At 48.5% G+C, this 17,921-nt stretch overlaps 1 protein-coding gene across 1 annotated transcript in view; it reads right to left on the minus strand.

Annotated features, from left to right (window-relative positions):
• Positions 1–17,921, minus strand: part of LOC147110530 (uncharacterized) — a 543,691-nt gene that overhangs the window by 73,039 nt on the left and 452,731 nt on the right. The window contains exon 4 of the mRNA XM_086000591.1: positions 15,298–15,426. Coding sequence (XP_085856717.1) covers positions 15,298–15,426 — 129 coding nt within the window. The remainder of the gene's footprint in view (positions 1–15,297; positions 15,427–17,921) is intronic.

Genomic DNA, 17,921 nt, shown 5'->3' on the forward strand with positions numbered 1-17,921 from the left:
TCCTGGGGCTGTGATGATTGACCTTCAATCACCACAACCATCTTCCTTTGTGCTAGGTATGACTCCAGCCAGTGGAGCATTTTCCCCCCGTTTCCCATTGACTTTAGTTTTACTAGGCCTCCTTGATGCCACACTCGGTCAAATGCTGCCTTGATGTCAAGGGCAGTCACTCTCGCCTCACCTCTGGAATTCAGCTCCTTTGTCCATGTTTGGACCAAGGCTGTAATGAGGTCGGGAGCGGAGTGGTCTTGGCGGAACCCAAACTGGGCATCAGTGAGTAGGTTATTGGTGAGTAAGTGCCGCTTGATAGCACTGTCAATGACACCTTCCATCACTTTGCTGATGATTGAGAATAGACTGATGGGGTGGTAATTGGTCAGATTAGATTTGTCCTGCTTTTTGTGGACAGGACATACCTGGGCAGTTTTCCACATTGTCGGATAGATGCCAGTGTTGTAGCTGTACTGGAACAGCTTGGCTAGAGCCACGGCTAGTTCTGGAGCACAAGTCTTCAGCAATAGCCGGGATGTTGTCGGGGCCCATAGCCTTTGCTGTATCCAGTGCGCTCAGTCGTTTCTTGATATCATGAGGAGTGAATCGAATTGGTTGAAAACTGGCTTCTGTGATGGTGGGGACCTCGGGAGTAGGTCGATATGGATCATCCACTTGGCACTTCTGCCTGAAGATGGTTGCAAACGCTTCAGCCTTGTCTTTTGCACTCACGTGCTAGGCTCCACCATCATTTACTCACGGGATAGAGAAATATTCCCCTCAGTGTTTTCATCACCCCAACCTCTGAACAGCTCAACCTATAGGATCAATATGAATGTTTAATTTTCCAAACACGCCATTCCTTTCACCTCTGAATGAGGCAGATAATTTAGTACCAGCATATGCGTAGTTTGTACTAAGGCTCTGCCCACCAGTACAGTGCTGACACCATCGAGGATCATTTCATTTGGGGCCCTTATAGTGAGAGATTAAACTTTCATTCCATCATTATAGCCAGGTTTGAAGCCAGGTCCCAGAGCATAAAGGCAATGTCCTGATCCCTCCTCAACTACTTTATAATACTCATAGCACAGGAGGAAGCCATTCAGCTCATCCTGCCGGCTCTTTGAAAGAGTTATGCAATTAATCCCACTCCCCTGCTCTTTGGCACTAAAGTAAAAATTCAGCTTCCAGAATTTCTGTAAAGCATGTATTCTGCAATTAGCTAAAGATCAATAGCTTTTAAAACTCTGAATAAACTGGCTTACAACAGCAGACAACTTGGTCTGCTGAAGCTCTTTGAAGTTTGAGGGTTATTTTTTGTCACTCTATGCACCTACAAGTCAACACTTGCCAGACTAAAGGATTTTTTTTTACAAAACACATTTAAAGGATGATCAGCAAACATCTATCCAACGATTATTGGATAAGATTTTTTTAGCAAGTTTACCAAGCTGTCAAACCTTTGCACAACCTGACGATTCATGCCCACTCCGCTGACAGTGGAGCTACACCACTGTGAAGACACGTCTGTTTAGTTACCCGCAGATTCTGCGGACTGTTAAAACTGACCACGCTGGCGCCTCTGAATCAAAATAATTGAAGAGGTTGCCTTATCTCAAGTCAGTTATGGTTTCACAGCTTTCCGCTACATGCAGAGCCAAGCATAAGCTCAGTCACATTTCACTTAGCAGCTTGGAAATCCTCCCCTGTGCGAGAGAGGGGCGGGATACTTGTTTTATAATGCTGGTGCACTCTTGCTCAGCAGTCCTGCTGATAATGAAGTCGCTCTTCAAATGTATATTCAGCATACACCCCTGTAAATACCTCCCTACATCAACATAAAGACTGCCACAAGGAAGAGTGGCTTTACATTAATATTTGTGAAAGGGTCCAGAATCTAGAAATTCTCTGCCCAAAAGATCTGTTGAGGCTGGGTACAATTGCAAATTTCCAAAACTGAGATAGATAGATTTTTGTTAGGCAAGGGTATTAAGGGTTACGGAACCAAGGCTGGTAGATGGAGCTAAGATACAGATCGGCTGTGATCTAATTGAATAGCGGAACAGGCTTGAGAGGCTGAATGGCCTCATGTTCCTAGACAAAGGAGATTTAGTTGTTTGCCTTCCATTTTTAGACAATAATTACATAATACAGTGCTTTTGTTTTACTGAAATTATGAAAGCAGAACATGTTTAGTAATTGGTTTATCACTAAATGTTAAAATATTTAAAATCTTGACCATTTAATTCTTGTTATTTCATTTCATAAATTAAAAGGTTTGGTCAAAGGTTCAGCAACAACGAATAAGGCTTGACACAGTAATTTATACAACTCCTGTTCCTGTAGAAACAGGGCCATCATTTGTCAGACTTAAGTATGGTTTTTGAGTAAATTAAATATCATGGCCTAGAAATTCAGTTGCGTTCGCCAGCCGTTAGCGCCATAAGAGGGGTAGATTTCGAGCGCTAGGCACTTAGCGCCTGGGCGCAGGCCGATCTGCGCCTACGCCCAACTTCAGTTGACATTTAGCGCCGGCGCAAAGTGTTTGCGCCCGCTCAGCTGCGCGCGCAGCTTATGACGTCATTTCGTCGTGCAACGCTGTTTGTGCGCCCCAAACCGGAAATTCAGTGGCGCCCGCCCAATGTGGGCGTGGCGCTGTTAAGAACTGTGAAGTGGAACGCAGCAGAGGCCCTGCGGGCCTCGGGGAGCGATAATTAAAGGGCACTTAGACTGAACTATAAAGGCCAGCCATTTTGCTGCAATGACTTTAGTGCTTTGGATTTCTGGACAGAGACCAAGGAACAGACCTTACTGATTTGGGACAACATAGGAGAGGTATTTTTGGCTTCTGGCCAGAGCTTGGAAATTTGACTCATTGTGATTTCACTGTTTACAAGTTTATTATGGGGGCTGCATGGGGTTCCAACCCTCAGTTCCAGCATTATGTGCGAAGGGCTCACAGACGCTGTGTGAGAGGGCCAGCCATGCCTAGACGCAGAGGGGCCATCAGGCGTCGGCAACGTAGGCCTTACCCACTCAGGGAATACCGGCAGCAGGTGTCCTATCTCACCATGACTGCCGCGCATTGTGTTAAGAGGCTGCGCTTCAGAAGGGAGGTGGTTGCAGAGATCTGCCAGCTGCTTCACAGAGATCTGCGTCCACAGCTGATGTGCAGGACGTCTCTGTCGGTGGAAGTGAAGGTCACGGTGGCTCTGAACTTTTATGCAAGCGGCTCCTTCCAAGCCGCTGCTGGGGACATAGCGAACATCTCCCAGTTCGCCGTGCATCGCTGCATCCGGCAGGTCACCGATGCCCTTTTCGCAAGGAGACACCAATTCATCTCCTTCCCCATGACCCTAGAGAGGCAGGAGCAGCGTGCAGTCGGTTTTGCCAGGATCGCCGACTTCCCCATGGTGCAGGGCGCCATTGACTGCACGCATGTGGCTATGCGGGCACCTATCGACAATGCCGAGGATTACCGCAACCGGAAGGGCTACCATTCCCTCAATGTACAGCTGGTGTGTGACCACAGGCAGCGCATCCTAGCTGTCAATGCCCGCTTTCCAGGAAGCAGCCACGATGCATTTATCCTGCGCCAGACTACTGTGGCTGACATGTTCGAGGCACAGCCTCCACCAAGGGGATGGCTTATTGGGGACAAGGGCTACCCTTTGTGTACATGGCTCATGACCCCGCTCCGCGCGCCCAGGACCCCTGCTGAGGAGGCATACAACGAAAGCCATCAAGCCACAAGGAACATCATAGAGCAAACGATTGGCGTCCTCAAGCAACGGTTCCGCTGCCTGGATCGTTCCGGCGGATCTCTACAGTATTTGCCGGATAGAGTCTCCCAGTTCGTCGTCGTTTGCTGCATGCTGCACAACCTGGCTATCCGCAGGACTCAGGCACTGCCACCTCACGTTGGACCACCACCTCAGGAGGACGAGCAGGAGGACCATGAGGAGGAGGAGGAGGAGGAGGAGTACCAGCCCAGGAGGGAGCCACAAGGTCCAAGGGCCGTCCGCCGGCGGCTTATTGAACGACACTTCTAGGCCCCCTGTCAGGGAATGGCTTGTGGCAATGAACGCACCTGAATGCAGCCGCTCCGCAAGCCCTCAGCCGGTTAACGCAACAACCACTTGAAACATGACACCTGGACAAGCTGAATAAATAAAAAGCTTTATTTAACAAACTCAGGGCCCTTCCCACATGAAACAGAAAAACAGACAAGACCCCCAAAAAACAGTCAAAAACATATCTCACTCCCAGAACCTGGGGAGGAATAACAAAACTTGTCCATCCAATTGGCCTTCATCCTCGGCCTAACCAAGACAAACCCCCCCATACATAACACAAACACCCCCATATAAAAAAACAGTTGCCTTCATCTTCTGCCTTACCAAAATAAGCCACCCCCATACAGAACACAAACACCCCCATATAAAAAAACAGTTGGCAACACACTCTACTTGGTGTGTCGAGAGGGCGAGTCCTTGTGCAGGCTTCTCCGGCCCCTGCCCGACCTGTTGCTCCGCCTCAACCTGGGCCCTGTGGGTGTTGCAAGGCTGGGGGAAGGCTCCTGAGGGGCACAATGCGTGACGGCAGATGCCCTTGGGGGTCAGCCTAGACGAGGTCCGGCCCTGGAGGGGCCGGCTGCTGACTGCTGCAGCTGTGGCTGGGCAGCATCAGTCTCTGCAGCAGCTCGTCGCAGCTTGGCTGGGGGAGTGGCAGTGGCGGCTGCAGCAATGGGGGCAAGCTGGCTGATGCCAGGCGCTCGCTGGTCGCCAGAGACACTGGCACTCGGCCGGGCTGGCACTGCAGCAAGCGCAGCAATCTGGTGAAGGCCAGACCGCTGTGCTGCAGCAGGGCGGCGGGTGCCCTGGCGATGCCTCCGTGACACAGCGAGTGTGGCAGAAGTGAGTGCCCGAACTGCCCTGGTCTGTGCCCGCATCAGACCAGCCAGTGTCTGCACGGCACCACTCAGGAACTCTCGACTCGCGTCCTGTGATGCCCCGAATTGTTCGAGACCCCTGGCCTGTGCTGCCGCGAGTTGGTTGACACCCCTGGCCTGTGAGTCCCCGAAATCGGCCACACTATGAGCCAGGGACTCAATGGCCTGAGGCAACTGTCCCACAACCCCCATGAACTCGGTGTGGCGCCGCTCCGAGTCCGCGGACATTTCATCAAGGAGGCGCACCTCCTGGGCGAGGACCGTCCCCGGACTGGAGGCCGGACTCTCCCTCTGGGGAGAAGGCCGCCGAGCTGCCCGACCCTTCCCGCGTGCCTGGACGCCACTGGGCCCAGCAACTGCCCTCCCCTGCAACACTTCCCCCCTCTGGGGTGAAGGCCGCCGTGCTGCCCGACCCTTCCCGCGTGCCTGGACGCCACTGGGCCCAGCAACTGCCCTCCCCTGCAACACTTCCCCCCCCCTGGGGAGAAGGCCGCCGTGCTGCCCGACCCTTCCCGCGTGCCTGGACGCCACTGGGCCCAGGAGCTACACCCCCCTGCAACACTTCCCCCTGGCTCTCCTCCAGGCAAGACGTCTCCCCTCCATTGCCATCCCCTGGCGTGGATGAGGGTTCCCCCGATGTGCCGCCTTCCTCTTGGTCCTCGTCGTCCTCCTCTTCCGAGGGACTGGCACTCTCAGCTTCAGGGACCTCCTCCTCACCAGCTGAAAGCAGGAAGGCACAAGAGTAGCTTTAGAGTGAGGACAGGGCGTCAGCGAGGGAGGCATGAGTGGTGGCATTATGCGCATTGGTGGGACAGTGGCAAAGGATGTAGATCTGAAGCGCAAGGGGAACGAGAGAGGTGCAAACGGTCATGTCCTTACCATTGGGGCCCAGCACAGGGTCGGCATCTCCAATAGCTACGGGGCCAACCACCCGGACACGCATGAGTCGAGCCACGCGCTCCTCCAGGTCACTGAGCTCCTGGAACTGGACACGGCCTCCCCCAGTGACAGTCCGGCTCTTCAGATTCTGCGCCAGCTTGGCCTGCAAGAGAAAGGACGGCCTCTAAGTACAGTGTGGTGCCCTGTTGTTGTGTGCACTGCCTCCCATGGTCGAATAGCTTGGCCAGTGTGGTGCCCTGTTGTTGTGTGCACTGCCTCCCATGGTCGAATAGCTTGGCCAGTGTGTAAAGTGCAGAAAGTGCTATTGATGATCATGCCAGTGCCATAGCTGCGGGAGGAGGGCTGGCCATTAGGCCTTTGAGGTCCCTTTGCCCATAATGTGAGGTGCACATGCAAGGATGAGGAGGACACTGGAAAGGGTACTCACCCTGACCAACCGAGTGAGGTCGTTGTACTTCTTGCGGCATTGGTCACCAGTCCTGGGGACATCGCTGTTGGCTGAGACCCTCTGGGCGATTTCCCTCCAGGCTCTCCTGTACTGCCTCCTGGGAGCCTTCTTGCCACTGTCCGGGCACAAGATCTCGCTTTTCTTTTCCAAACCCCTAAGCAGCACCCTCAAAGCATGCTCTGAGAAGCGCTGCGCTCGTTCACGGGCCTTCTGCATGGCTTCAGGCGCTATTTGGGTCCACCAGCAGTGTTCAGGCCTAGCTGCAGGGCTCCACTATCCAGGGCGTGGCAGCAGACAAAGTCGACCCTTCCCCCTTTAAGAGCTGGCCCCCGTCAGGGTGTCTGCTGTCAATCAAAACATGACCGCACCTGCGCTGTGCCCGGCCTCGGCGTTATCAGTCTGCACCGCCGGCTTAGCGCCTAAAGATAGGAGTGCAACGCCAGTTTCAGCGCTCGCCCAAACTCCTTGGCCAAAGCTACTGAATAACGGCGAAGTGGCCTCCACTTTCCGGCGGGCGCTAAATTTAGCGCCCGCCCGACTTTACCGCCCCAAAAGTGGCTATACTGAATTTCTAGGCCCATATGTTTAGACATTCCACATCTTTCTGGTTAGGAATTTCTAGTAGGGATAAATAACTGGCTTCAAATTGGAGCTATGCTTTGACCTACTTGTGAACTGAGCAAACTCATCAGAACCTGAGATGGGTGCTGGTATGTTTTATTTGAGGATCGCCAACAGGATAATTCCAAGTTTTGGTGAGTTGAAAGTTAAATTTATCCTGCTGTCTCTAATTCTATCTCTGAACCCTTATTGCCTCTGCCAGCAATCTTTGCTTACTGAATGTGGATCCAGTACCCTTTCCAGTATTAACTTCTGATCAAGTTATAATTTTCAATGCGTGATTAGATCATTTAGGTAAGAGACATAGGGCTAAAAATTGAGTAGCGCCCCAACTTTGCCGGGGCAATACTTTAAGCGGCCTGGAAAAATTAGCGCCCCCGCGCTGGAAATTGAGTGGTTGTGCCCCAAGAGGGAAGTGGGGCGCTACTGGAAGTGCCCTGCCTCCCACTTGGGGCGCTGCGAGTCAATATCACGCCGTTGTATTGCAGGCCTTCCTCCCCTTCTTAAAGAGGAGGGGTCTTGCGCAGCGCGACCTGGGCCCCAGCTGGGCCCCCGGGGATCGGGAGTGCTAGCAAAAGAGCCTGGCACTCGAGGAGTGCCGGGCTTTTGGAGTGCAGCCGGCACTCGGTTGGGGGGTGGGGGGGGGGCGCTCAGGAGGCCGGGAACAGGAGTGCAGGCAGCCAGCAACAAAAATGGCTGCCCCGCACCTCGCCTTTAAATAGCACTTCCCCGGCCGCAGGTAGGCACCCCTGACCCTGTCGGACATAGCATCTGGCGGTAAGTCAGGGGGCGCTCCCGAAGATTGCAGCCGGGGCACAAGTGGAGCGCTGCACACGGCGATGACGTCATTGCCAGCGGCGCAGCGCCGCGGGATGCTACCGGTTAGCGCCGTCACTAACCTCCTGCTGAATTTCGCCGGAGACGTGGGCGGCGCCGCGCCCAGGCGCTAGTTGCTTTGCGCCCTGTTAGCGCCCTCTTAGGGCACTAACGGGAGGCGCAAAGCAATCCAATTTTTCCCCCATAAACAAAGTTGCCACAACTTCTCAATTTGAGAGAAACTTCTAAAAAGCTCTGACTGAGTGCTAAACGATTCAAGAAATCTAAGCTTACACCATTGGCTGTAACTTTATATAGTTGTCTTGTGGCAAGCACTATCCTGCATTTGGGAAGGTGTACAGACAACCTACTTCTAGGCTGCACAAGAATTGTGATTCACCAATCCATTTTCTTTTCATCTTTGAGGGAAAGCCTCTTCTGACTGGGACCTCGCTGCATGTCAGATTCTGGGCAAAGATCCCATGCATGACTGCCGTTAATACAGCTCCATGACTGTCGTTAATACAGCTCCATGACTGCCGTTAATACAGCTCCATGACTGCCGTTAATACAGCTCCATGACTGCCGTTAATACAGCTCCATGACTGCCGTTAATACAGCTCCATGACTGCCGTTAATACAGCTCCATGACTGCCGTTAATACAGCTCCATGACTGCCGTTAATACAGCTCCATGACTGCCGTTAATACAGCTCCATGACTGCCGTTAATACAGCTCCATGACTGCCGTTAATACAGCTCCATGACTGCCGTTAATACAGCTCCATGACTGCCGTTAATACAGCTCCATGACTGCCGTTAATACAGCTCCATGACTGCCGTTAATACAGCTCCATGACTGCCGTTAATACAGCTCCATGACTGCCGTTAATACAGCTCCATGACTGCCGTTAATACAGCTCCATGACTGCCGTTAATACAGCTCCATGACTGCCGTTAATACAGCTCCATGACTGCCATTAATACAGCTCCATGACTGCCGTTAATACAGCTCCATGACTGCCGTTAATACAGCTCCATGACTGCCGTTAATACAGCTCCATGACTGTCCGGCAAGATGTGCCATTTCAGATAGAGTAATGCAACCAAGGTCAGCTGAGCTGAACACTTGGCTGAGATCTAATAACATCCTGCCAACGGAGGCAGGTGGGTTGGGTGACAAGCAATCCAACTCTTAAACCTTCTGTTGATGGTGCTTTGTCGCAGGCCATTTGATGATGCAATGACAAGAACATAGATTGATCCATCTCCAAAGTTTCCTTCCCAGTGCCCGAGGAGAAATCCCACACTTCCAATCAGAACAATCCCATCTGCAAATTGAATGGCCAATATAAGTTGGCACAGCATATTTTTATTTATCTACAAGTGAGTTCCATACAGTTCCAATATAACTGGCAGGAGGTGTAATTCAACTGGCCTGAGATTAGAGCCTCCATTCCCCAAGATAGAATGCACACTGAGATTAATTAAACGGATTAGAGTTAAAGGCTTCAATGGGACTTGAACCGGTGACATTTTGGACATGGTGCAAGTGCTTTCCTGCTTGTCTTGCTGTAGCAATCTTAACTGATTAGCATTAATTCAAGTAATTGCTGGATTACAAATTTCTAATAGTTTGCTATCTAGTTCAATGGCTTTGAACATTTACTTACCCGCAGTTATATATTTATATATTATTTTGTACAGAGGTTTTAGTTTCTTTTTGGCGAGATTCAGTGGTTGGCATCAGGTGGCCGAGCACCAAGGAAACAGGCACCGGCAGTTGTTGCCACATGGAAATCTTGCCAAAAAGAAAATAGAGCTTGAATGCAAAAAATTAAATGCTACATAAAAACAGATAGCAAGGAGCGATTTCAAATTGGTAATCTAATCGTGGCAAGCAGATGATAGGTATTAACCTCTCAAGCTTCACTCTTACAGTTTGTGGCATAATACAAACGCCTCAGTTATACTGCCATCTTGTAAACAATCCCTGGCAGTCCATTATTCTGTCTACTTTTGCTGCTGTGAGCCGTCACATCATAAGAATTAGTGATGACAATACAGGCTGTGTTATACTGGGAAGCACTGGTAGTGTCCTTTAGATTAAATCATAGGACGATACAGCGCAGAAGGAGGCCATTCGGTCCATCGTGCCTGTGCTGGCTCTTTGGTAGAGCTATCCAACTAATCCCACGCCCCTGCTCTTTCCCCATAGCCATGCAATTTTTTTCCCTTCAAGTATTGATCCAATTCTCTTTTGAATGTTACTATTGAATCTGCTTCCACCACCCTTTCAGGCAGTGCATTCCAGATCACAACAAAGCGCTGTGTAAAAAATATGTTTCCTCAAGTCGTCTTTGGTTCTTTTGCCAATCATCTTAAATCTGTGTCCTCTGGTTACCGACCCTTCTGCCACTGGAAGCAGTTTCTCCTGATTTACTCCATCAAAACCATTCATGATTTTGAGCGCATACAGAACTCGACTGTAACTCATGCTTGTCAGAGAACAGTATGTGCAGAAAAGTCTGTACAGACAGCAGATGCTCTAAACTGGTTTGCATAAACACTCAGATTACACTGTTTACAATTGGCAGCAACTCCATGTGACGAATGACATGAACCCTGAGGCAGTCTATAGCTACCAGTTGTGCCTCATAAGCTCATGTGCTCCCACATGTAAGTGCAACCATGCTCGTAACCACAAAGCCAGTCAGAGTAGGCGTCATAAAGCGTGAAGCTCATCTTAGTATCACACCTTTTGCTTTCACTGATTAAGGTGATAAAATAAACGCTGACAAAAAGCACTGAAGCTACGTGCTGTGTAGTACTGATGAACTGTGATAAGCACAAGGGCCCTGAAATTCCGTGGGGAATCCATTGCTCTTCCACTGTAACTCTGTTGAGAAATTGGTATAATCGCGAGGGAGGTGTGAAAATGGGCGCTTGCTTCGTGCTCTTGGAAAGTACTGCTGGTCTCCTTTCGGAGTTATGGCGGGAGACCGTTAGACCCTCGGCAGAAATTCAGGGCCATCTACTGCGGAATGTTATGTTATGATCAAGAATTTATAATTTTTTTTACAACGGGAGTGAATGCTGAAATTTTGTGCCTGCATCACAATATTGTTTGAATCAGATGGCTGTTTTCCAGATTCAACTTCATCAGAGGAAAGAAGTGGATATATACTTAAAAAGGAAAAATTTGCTGTGCTATGGGGAAAGAGCAGGGGAGGGGGACTAATTGGATCGCTCTTTCAAAGTGCCGGCACAGGCACGATGGGACGAATGGCCTCCTTCTGCGCTGTAAGTTTCTATGCGGTTATCATCTTACAACCTACTATGTGTTTCTGTACAGTGGATACATTGACCACTTAGCCATATCCATCCAGCTCCACAGTACGTAGAGCCAAGTCATTCAATTTCCTGGTAGGTGGCCGAGTGCACACAGAGGTCAGCAAATCCTTCGGCACAAAACTTTTCTTTCAGATGACTTTATATTGACTCAAATGGACCCATATATAAACCAGTGAGGGATTTTCAAACGTTTCTGTATAGCGAGCCCTGCAAATACTGTCGGGTGTATTCCTGGACGGGTGAGGACTGAGAAGCACTGTCGACTGTACAAGACGTTGGCATAGAAATGCGATAGGAGTTCTCCGGGTCTCCCACGTGGCTGTGGTGGGAGACGGGCGGATCCCCCTGTTATAAAGTGGAGCCAGGAGGAATACGCAAGTAAATAACATTCAAGTAAGTATAAACAATTTTTTACTCCCTTTAAGAACTGCTGGTTTGGCTGCTGTGCATTCGAGCCATGACCCACATTGGGAGAGGGGCTTGAAACAGGCCTTAGGCCCCCGGATTTGCACAGGCAATTGGCCTGTTTCAGACGGGTGTCTTGGATGACTACAGGACGTTCTAATTAATATGGCACTTTCAGCGCGGATTGAGTGCACACACGCCATATTGGATCCTTCGGCGTCCGTTTTATCGCCCAAAAAATGGGCGTGGCACTGAATTTCTAGGCTAAAGTGTCTCTGTCCAATCGATCAGCATAAATCAAGTACACTACAGCATGACTGGACGAGACATGAAGGCCGCGATATCGCCAGCTGTGGCGAGTTCGGTGCAGTCGGAGCAGACAGCGGCCTCAAACTCCGCATCCGTCTTCATCCCGCCTCCTCCAAGTGATTTTGCCCTGATTGGGCTTGTTAATCCCGACCTGCGAGGTTCCCGGCCAATTAAAAGGAAGCAGGTCTGATGATGTCATCTGATGACGCGTCATCAGCCGGTTTCCTTAAAGGGACCATGTCCATATTAATTTGACAGTTGTGCTGTCAGTGTTCTACAGCATTGAGGTGCTGCAAACACTGACAAGCACTGCATAAAGGTGCACGGCTGCACCCAGGTTCTCCCATGACTCCCTCCATATGCTTATGGAGGGAGTCACAGCACGCAGGGAGGTCCGCTTCCCTTCCCGTGGGTGGAGGTGACCTCCCCTGGAGACCAACACAGCCTGGTTGCATATTGCACAGGAGGGCACAAGCAGGGATGTCATCAGGAGGACCAGGCTGGAGTGGCACAAACCTTTCAATGATCTCAGTAGATCACGAAATGTTACTGCCAAGCCTCACTCAACCTCATCCTGCTGTGCCACTCATCACATCCCCATCACTCTGCCTTCCCTACCTTACCTCTGCACATCCATACTCACACCAACTTACCTCCACCCATCCCTCGCTATCTACATTATCACTTCAGCAATGTGCATGGGTGATGATGCCCTGTGACCAGTGCAGCATCAGTTGATTGCGGAGAAGGTTGGTGTGGATGATGGTGCTGCTGGTGTACCCAGTGATGCTGGTGTTGGGGCTGATCGTAGTGGGATTCTGAGGACCAAGGTGAGATTTTTTCAAGGGCACTGATGCTGATGGAATAGATGGCAGGTGAGGTTGAGATGACAGAGCAATCTGTCAATGTTGAGATAGGTTGTTCCAAGGAGGTGACAGTGGATAGAGAGATTATTCCAAACACTTCAAAAGTGCATAAAGCTCAAAAGTGGATTCCAAATCATTAATGCTCCAGCTTCTGAGATTGGAAAATGACCAGCTGTAAAATGGTAGCTTTTAAAGCACTTTTCCAGCTGTCACCTATTGAAAGAAATGGAGAGTTGTTCAGAAACCGACATACTTACCTGGCGTGATCCACGAGTGACGGGAACCTCGTGGAAAACTTGGCAAAATGCTTTGTACCTGGTAAAATGGTGATTAAATTGCTTTAAACACCCGCAATTGCATGACCTGCCGCTTAGTGCTGGGTCAAAATAAAACAGAAATGGGACCACTCGTAAGAATCTAATACAGTAATATTTAAACATTTCTACACAGCAACAAAATGTGTGGGATGCCAAGTAACTTTAACAACCTCTTTGTTGAGCTTACAGACATTTACTTTAAAGCATCCTAACTTTTAAAAATGTTAAGAACAATTTAACTTTTTATAATTTAGTATTTTGCTGATTTTTTTTTTTCTGCTCATAAAGGTGATGTCAGTGCTGGGGAAGAGAACACTCTGCCCTCTTTGGCAACCGGTGTCAACATCCAGCATTCCCAGGTCAAATAAAGCACAGGCCAGCTGGAGAGTAAAGCTTCCTCCGCTCTGATCCTACAATGCATTTGAATCTCAGCCTCAGGGCAGTATCTCGAGAACAGTGTGATTTATTTTCTCTCTCTGTTTCCCACACCACCGATTATAAAGCCTGTCTGAATGAGATTTAGTACCAATTTGTAACAATTTTAAGCTCCGAGTTTCTGCCCAAAAGGAACTGGGTTAAGACTGGCCAAGCAGTACGATCTTCAGAAAAGAGATTTTAACCATCAGTCCACAAGGGATTGGAACTCGAGATCGCACAGATGGAAAAGATGGTGTGTTAACCCGGGAGTCCAACCATTACGAGCTGTGTGACAGAGCTCTGTGACTCATCTGATGAGTGGGCCATATCTGATAACACTTGAGGCAAGCAAAATCATGATTATGCCATGCTATTTTCTCCTTCACTTCTGTCCATTTCACTTCACCCTCCCCCTCCTCAAGTTCGCTCTTTTCCCCACTCTCGCCTCGTCCTTACTCCGACATGTTTACTCCTCATCCACTTCTCTCTTTCACTCTCTCTACAAGTAAATCCTGGTGACAGTTGCACCATTAGCTGACTGACAGGTTGCGTACCCAGAGAAAACACTGAACAGAATTCAGACTTGGGCATCATGGAGAAGCCAGTCTACCTTTCATATGATAACGTGAATCAGGGTAAATATAAACTCTGACAAATTAATGCTTTTGAATGAAGGCACACATAACAATCTATAGGGGAAAAATTCGGTCGCACCCCCTTTGGGGTGCTAACTTTGTCGGGGCATTATTTTTACCACCCCAGAAATTGAGTGGTAGCGCCCCAAGGAGGAGGCGGGGCGCTACTGGAAGCGTTTCCCCTTCTTCTTGGGGCGCTACCTTTCAATATCGTGGCGCTACGTGCAACAGCACCACGCGCGTTGGCACACTGCGCCGCAGTATTCCAAGCCTCCCTCCCCTGATTAAAGGTGCGGGGCCTAGCGCAGCATGCACCAGGGCCCTGCTGGACCACTGGGGAGCAGGGTGCCGGGAAAACAGCTCGGCACTCAAGAGGAGTGCCGGGCTGACCGATTGCAGCCGGCACCCCGCATGAAGAAGCAAAAGGGGGCAGGTGCTGACAGTCGGCCAAAATAAATATGGCCACCCGGCACCTGTTCTTTAATTTGCGCCGCCGCGGCCGCAAAGACACCACCCTGACCCTGTTGGACAAATCGTCTGGCGGTAGGTCAACGGGCATGAACGGGGCGCTGCGCACGGTGATGACGTCATCGCCGGAGGTGCAGCGCCGCGGGGCGCTACCGGCTTCCGCCACCGCTAACTTCCCGCTGGATTTAGCGGGAGGCGTTAGCGGCGTCACGCCCAGGCGCTAGGGGCTTTGCACCCTGTTAACACCCCCCCCCGGGGGCGCTAACGGGAGGGACAAAGCAACCCAATTTTTACCCCTATGTGTTATATTATCCTCTTAAAAAGTTACATTCTTTTACTATTTCTCATTATAAATCCATGGCCGCTTAGTGAAATAAGATTTCTTCAAATTTTAATGCAGGCAAAACTATAACCCTATATCTAGCAGCCTTGGCAATTAAATGTTTTCAGAATTTTTGTATATATCTAAAAGACTGTAAATAATAGAACTCAATGCACCCGTATCAAATTCCTACATCCAGTATTTTAACAGAAGCATTAACCTGTTTATTTTAAATAGGCCAAGGCCCTTTGTTAAAATAATGGAGAGGGGAATTTGATACAAGCACGTTGGCTTTTGTATGATAACATCAATCATAGTGATTTCTAGTTTTATATCTTCAGTGTAGTGCTGGCACCGCTGGTTTACTATTATTATTAGTATTGCATTACGCCAGGAAGCTCCATGACTACAAGACACAACACAGAAAGGTTCTGCACTCCAGTATTGTAGCAGCGTGGCTTCAGGTAAAACTTACTGTGACTAATAGTCTGTAGTTCCACAGTTCTGGGGATTTTTTCCACATAGTTGGACGTGCAAGACTTCCTACTGACTTTCGACTTGAACAAGGTGTTCACTAACGTTGACTTTCCGAGCCCACTTTCACCTGTGTTAGGAGAGAAAGCAACACTTTAAAAAAAAAGCCCAGCATTTTTACTTTTCTATAGAGGGCTAGAAAGTTTTAGCTCGTAAAAACAGAGTGGCAAAAACAACAAAGAACCACAGATATTGGTAGCCTGATGTTAACTGTGACTTAAATATGAACAAGTGTTTTGCAAACCATTTACTCAATAAGTGCAACCCATTTTTGTCTTACCATAGCAACTATCCAAAGGGAGGGATTTTGTTCAAAATGCTCTCCTTAATGTCTATTTAACAAAATATATATCTTTATAAAAATATCCATGATGTGGAATATGTGAAATATCTGCAGACATCTAAAAAGAGATATTTCCCGGAGTCCCAACGTTTTAGGGCTCCTTGCCTCCAGGCCATTCCTATGATGAAAAATGTGCATCTTGGAGAGGCCACGTTCATTTTGATCGGACCATCACTTCGGAACAGCTTGGCCACCTACTTGGAACTGCATGACCCCAGGAAAGCACACCATTTATCTCTGCCTTGTGCTCACTGCAGTGATAGAAAACAGGTGCACATCTCTGTCTTCCCCGATCTCGATTGTGCCTTCGGAGGGAGACACCGAGTGGAATCTGTTTTTCCACTGAAAGGGAAAGTTGAAGTGAGCACCTCCTAGTACTCAGTTCCAGAATCAGGTTACCCGATAGCTTTGAGTGGTCAGGAAATTGTCTTTTGTGTGGTGGCATCCAAGTGGAGAGAAGAAAATAAAAAAATAAAACTGGAGAAAAAATAAACTAAATCGACTGGCAATTCAGCGGAGTCGCTGGGTCGATTCCTACTCACCGCAATATGTGCTGGTCCCAGCCAGGCACCAATAGTGGGTACTACAACACTGGCAGCAGTGATCTGGAACAAGGAGGGGTTAGTCAACCAGCCGCCCCACTCTAGATCTCTTTCCCATGGTCAAAAGGCCTGCCAAAATACTCATGCTTAGACTTGCACATGAAGAATGACTACTTGGATGAGGAATGAGAGGGCTCTCAGTCCCCATAGAACTGGGCCCCAGCAGGAATTAACACTTTTCAAAGCGGGGAAACAATTGGCTAAATTGAATTAAAATTGGAAACTAAAATTCAATTGTTTCAGTACTATGTAGATAATACAGACACAATTCAGTTGCTTTCTTTTTTTTAAAATAAGAGTCACAGAAAATATTAAACCATTGGAGTTAAAAATGTGATTAAGGCCATCACTGAACATCAAACAGCATTAAATACTAGGGACCAGTAATTATTGTTAGACCAGGAAGATGATAGCCGATTATCTAGGTTCAAACAGCACCATGTAACATTTCATTAATCCAATCTTTGATACTAAAAAAAATATATTAATGCCAGACGTTTGTCAGTAACTGTTGAATACATTTTTGTTATCCAACGCCTCCTAGTTACATAAAACTTATCTGCTGCCCAACAGAATTTCTTTGGAGATTCAGACAGCTCAAGAAGCATCTTGTTAGCACAACCTGATCGATTCTTTCAAGAATTCCTGTATTTCTCTCTTAGCTGCTCCCTCAATTCAAATCGTATCATCAGCACAATCCAGTTAATTTAAGTAACTTTGCAGTTAAGGTGCTTAATTTTGAAAACAGCCCAAATCCTCACACAGTCTCAGTTGCACCAGGACTTGTAAAACAATCAACACCACCAATTCCTATTTGGGACAAAATCTTTTCCTTATGTGCTTTCAACAAAATATTCAGGGCTCAGTCAGGCTCTTGCAGCTTGACATTTAAACAGGACTGTTACCAGTTCTCACTAATCAACAGTCCCTTACAGCACCATTGTAATACAACTGATCTGGATCTTTTCTGTTCCACACCCCCATTCTTCAACTCGTAAGACCGTGTACCTCCAAATTCACTGTTACTGTTTTTAACCTTTGCGTACTCCTACAGCAGAGCTTCATTCTCTGCAATCTTCAAAGGCACATTGACAGCTAGTCTACTATTCAAACACAACGATCCCTTTAAAATGACACGAAACCCTCTTTTTACCGGCACCTAAATAACTGGAAATCTCTCTTAACCGGCAAAATTCAGGAGTAGGTTCAGGTAAGTTTACTTCATATTAGTGGCCGTGTAACCGGGGTTCCTGGATCTGTGGCCGTGTAACCGGGGTTCCTGCACCTGTTGCCATGCAACAGGGACGCCTGGATCTGTGGCCGTGTACGGGGCCCTCGTACCTTAGTAAGTATACCTCTCTGTAATCCGGACTTTTTGATCAACCGGCACCACGCCGGTCCCGTCGGTGCTGGATAAAAAAGTTTCCTGTATATCAATTAACATACCCCAATAATTCTCCCAATCTCCACTCCACCAAAAGCAATATAAAAATATGCATACTGCAAGGAAATGTCAAAAATTTTAATTTCTCTTCAAAATAAAACTTAAACTGAATATGAATTGATCTAGCATGCGAGGAGTCTTCTATAATTCACTTAAGGTTGGATGGTCTGCAGTTC

The sequence above is a fragment of the Somniosus microcephalus genome, chromosome 11, assembly GCF_052327205.1.
Source record: "Somniosus microcephalus isolate GS21.2 chromosome 11, FLI_Smic_1.0, whole genome shotgun sequence".
NCBI classification, from domain to species: Eukaryota; Metazoa; Chordata; class Chondrichthyes; order Squaliformes; family Somniosidae; genus Somniosus; species Somniosus microcephalus.